Source organism: Aptenodytes forsteri, unplaced genomic scaffold, assembly GCF_000699145.1.
Source record: "Aptenodytes forsteri isolate BGI_AS27 unplaced genomic scaffold, ASM69914v1 Scaffold2, whole genome shotgun sequence".
Lineage (NCBI taxonomy): Eukaryota > Metazoa > Chordata > Aves > Sphenisciformes > Spheniscidae > Aptenodytes > Aptenodytes forsteri.
Genome location: NW_008795695.1, coordinates 11,728,761 through 11,731,263, shown reverse-complemented (window position 1 = coordinate 11,731,263; position 2,503 = coordinate 11,728,761). Strand labels below are relative to the sequence as shown.

Genomic DNA, 2,503 nt, shown 5'->3' with positions numbered 1-2,503 from the left:
TGGGGGGAGTGAGCGAGCGGCTGGGTGGTGCTTAGTTGCAGGCTGGGGTTAAACCATGACAGGGGGCCAGAAGACAATCAGAAAAATCAGAAGATTTACAGCCAGTGAATTAGTAGGACAGCAGCTATACTAAAGTACATTGATTTTAAGCTATTATCATAAATTACAAAAAAAGGAGAGAGGGCTACTTCCTTTTAAATGCTGAAAATTATCTTCTCTGTTTTACTTTTTGGCTAGCTTAAAAGAAATTCTGCATGTGCCTTCGTAGTCTAATCTAAAATTCCCAGTATTTCAAAAACTACCCGACCACAAAGAACCAGCCAAAGCCTAGATACAGTGAAAAGAAAAAAAAAGCAAACACAAAACATTCTTATATTACTACTGTACAGTCACCAATGTCAACATGTTTTAAAATAGCATGTTTTGTTGCTTACAGACAGGCTATTCCTAGGGGTGAGACATATCACCATGTGCTTTGTTATACAGAGAGGGGAATATTCAGTAACTGGCCAATGATTCTACTTAAAAGATGATCGTGCCCCTTATTCACCTGTGAGTGGATAATTCCCAGTAGAAGCAATAGGCACCTTAGGGTACACTGGCTTTCAAAATATTCAGACAAGTGAACCCTTACCAAAGAAGCCAGGTGACTGACTGACATTGGACTTACAGCAGCTTGTCAGCAACTGCAGTCGCTCTCCCATTCTGCTCTACCAAGGTGCCTCAGCCTTGATCTGGAACTCTCGTAGAAGACTCAATTATTAAGCATCTCCACATTTCACAACACCAGCCAGCTTCAGCTCACCGCAGCCCCTCTGTCAGTTAGTGCAAGTCGTAGCAGTGGCTTTTGCGGTACGGATCCATCTCATCCAGGGGTTCGGCTGAAGCCAACAATTATATTTCAGGTAACGTTCCTGAGGAGCCATTACCAGGACTGGATTACTCACAAGCCTGGCCTAACGTCTAATTAGGCCCCAGAAGCCAGAAAATCTGACTGGCTCAGAAGATTGCTCATAGCCCATTACCAATCTGTCTTCACTTCTCTGAACAGCAGCAAGAACTTCAGCAGCCAAAAATGAACGATTTATCAATCAGGGAGTCAAGTTTGACAGGAACTAATGTCTTGGTAAACTGTACAGACCTTTCTTAAAAGGATCAATCCGTTATGCTCTTACAATTTTTAACAAAGTGAAGTTAAGGGTGGCTTACCTATTTCTCTTTCCATAATTTCCTTTACTTTCACCTCCATAGGTCATTGTACCAGCCCCCTTCATTATGCAGCTCATATTACTACTTATATATACGAGGCTCATGTCTGAGATCAGGATACGACAACCAACCGACCTAGTTGTTGGAAACCTCTACAGAAATCAAAGCAGCTTTCAGCAGCACAATCATTCTGGATTATCAGAAAATTTAAGGACCACTCTCTCTCTGAAAATGTGCTGTGTTAAGCAACTCTCATAAGCCTTTTCGTATTTAAAAGGAAAAGGTTAGTATACAAATGGTTCATCCTTCAGTGAAACATAGCCAGCCGATATATAGCAAGTAACTGAGTAGAATACCCATAGGTTGACTTTAGTTGATAAAGAGTTAACTGTTGTTAAGCAACTGATATGTTAACAAGAGATACCAAAACACTAGCTCTGATTAGCACTAGTTAACCTGCACAGCATCAAAGCTGAGAACTGGAATGGTACACTGCCCTGATATATTGCGTTTAGGTTGATCCAACATACAAATCCTAAATACAAGCTCTTTCACCTTAAAAACAGAACAATTCCCTCTACCTAACTTCTTTTACAGAACCTGAAAAAAAGGCTTATTAAAATTCTTCATCTATTTTCTTCAGCATTTAAACTGAGCCAAAAAGCTCATGATAATGCTTCTAAAACTTGTGAAGGCAGTGGGATAGAACTAACATATTCCCATGCCTGAACGCAGGTTTAACTACTTGAACTCAAATCACACATTTTCAAATCCCTAATGATTGAACTGATAGCATCAATTATCTAAAAGGCTGCGTCCAATGAAACACAGCTTTCTGACATTTTCATGGTACATGATATTGCATTCACATTAGGAAAACACTGGTTCTGTAAGAAATATTGAAACGTGTACAAGGAATGATTTGGAGCGCTGTGATGTGGAGCATCCTGTCTTCCATAATAAATAGGGAATATTTTCCAGTGCCATCTTTACTCAAAGCTCTGTTTTTTTGGCTCCCCTCCCCCCCCTCCCTTTTTTTTTTAAGGTATGGTTTACTCTTATCTCTGAAGTTAGTTAACAGGAGTATAAAATACCTCACAGCACTCTCCTTTAAAAGAAAATATATCAGGGAAAGAGATCACGAGTAAGACACGCTTGGTAACACTGTAGTCTATCATTGTATTTCATCTTTCATAGAAAAATAATGCTCAAGAGCATTATTTTTCTTAACGTGCTGTAGGCTAAAAATGAACCCTCAGGGGTTTCTATTGCTCTTCTTGTTGCCAGAGCAACA

The 2,503-nt window shown here is 39.8% G+C and overlaps 1 protein-coding gene across 1 annotated transcript in view; it reads right to left on the bottom strand.

Annotated features, from left to right (window-relative positions):
- The window catches only part of FAM3B (family with sequence similarity 3 member B), a 22,138-nt gene extending 20,882 nt beyond the window's left edge, over positions 1-1,256 (bottom strand). Inside the window, exon 1 of the mRNA XM_009283092.1 lies at positions 1,210-1,256. Coding sequence (XP_009281367.1) covers positions 1,210-1,256 — 47 coding nt within the window. The remainder of the gene's footprint in view (positions 1-1,209) is intronic.
- Between the last annotated feature and the right edge of the window lie 1,247 nt (positions 1,257-2,503).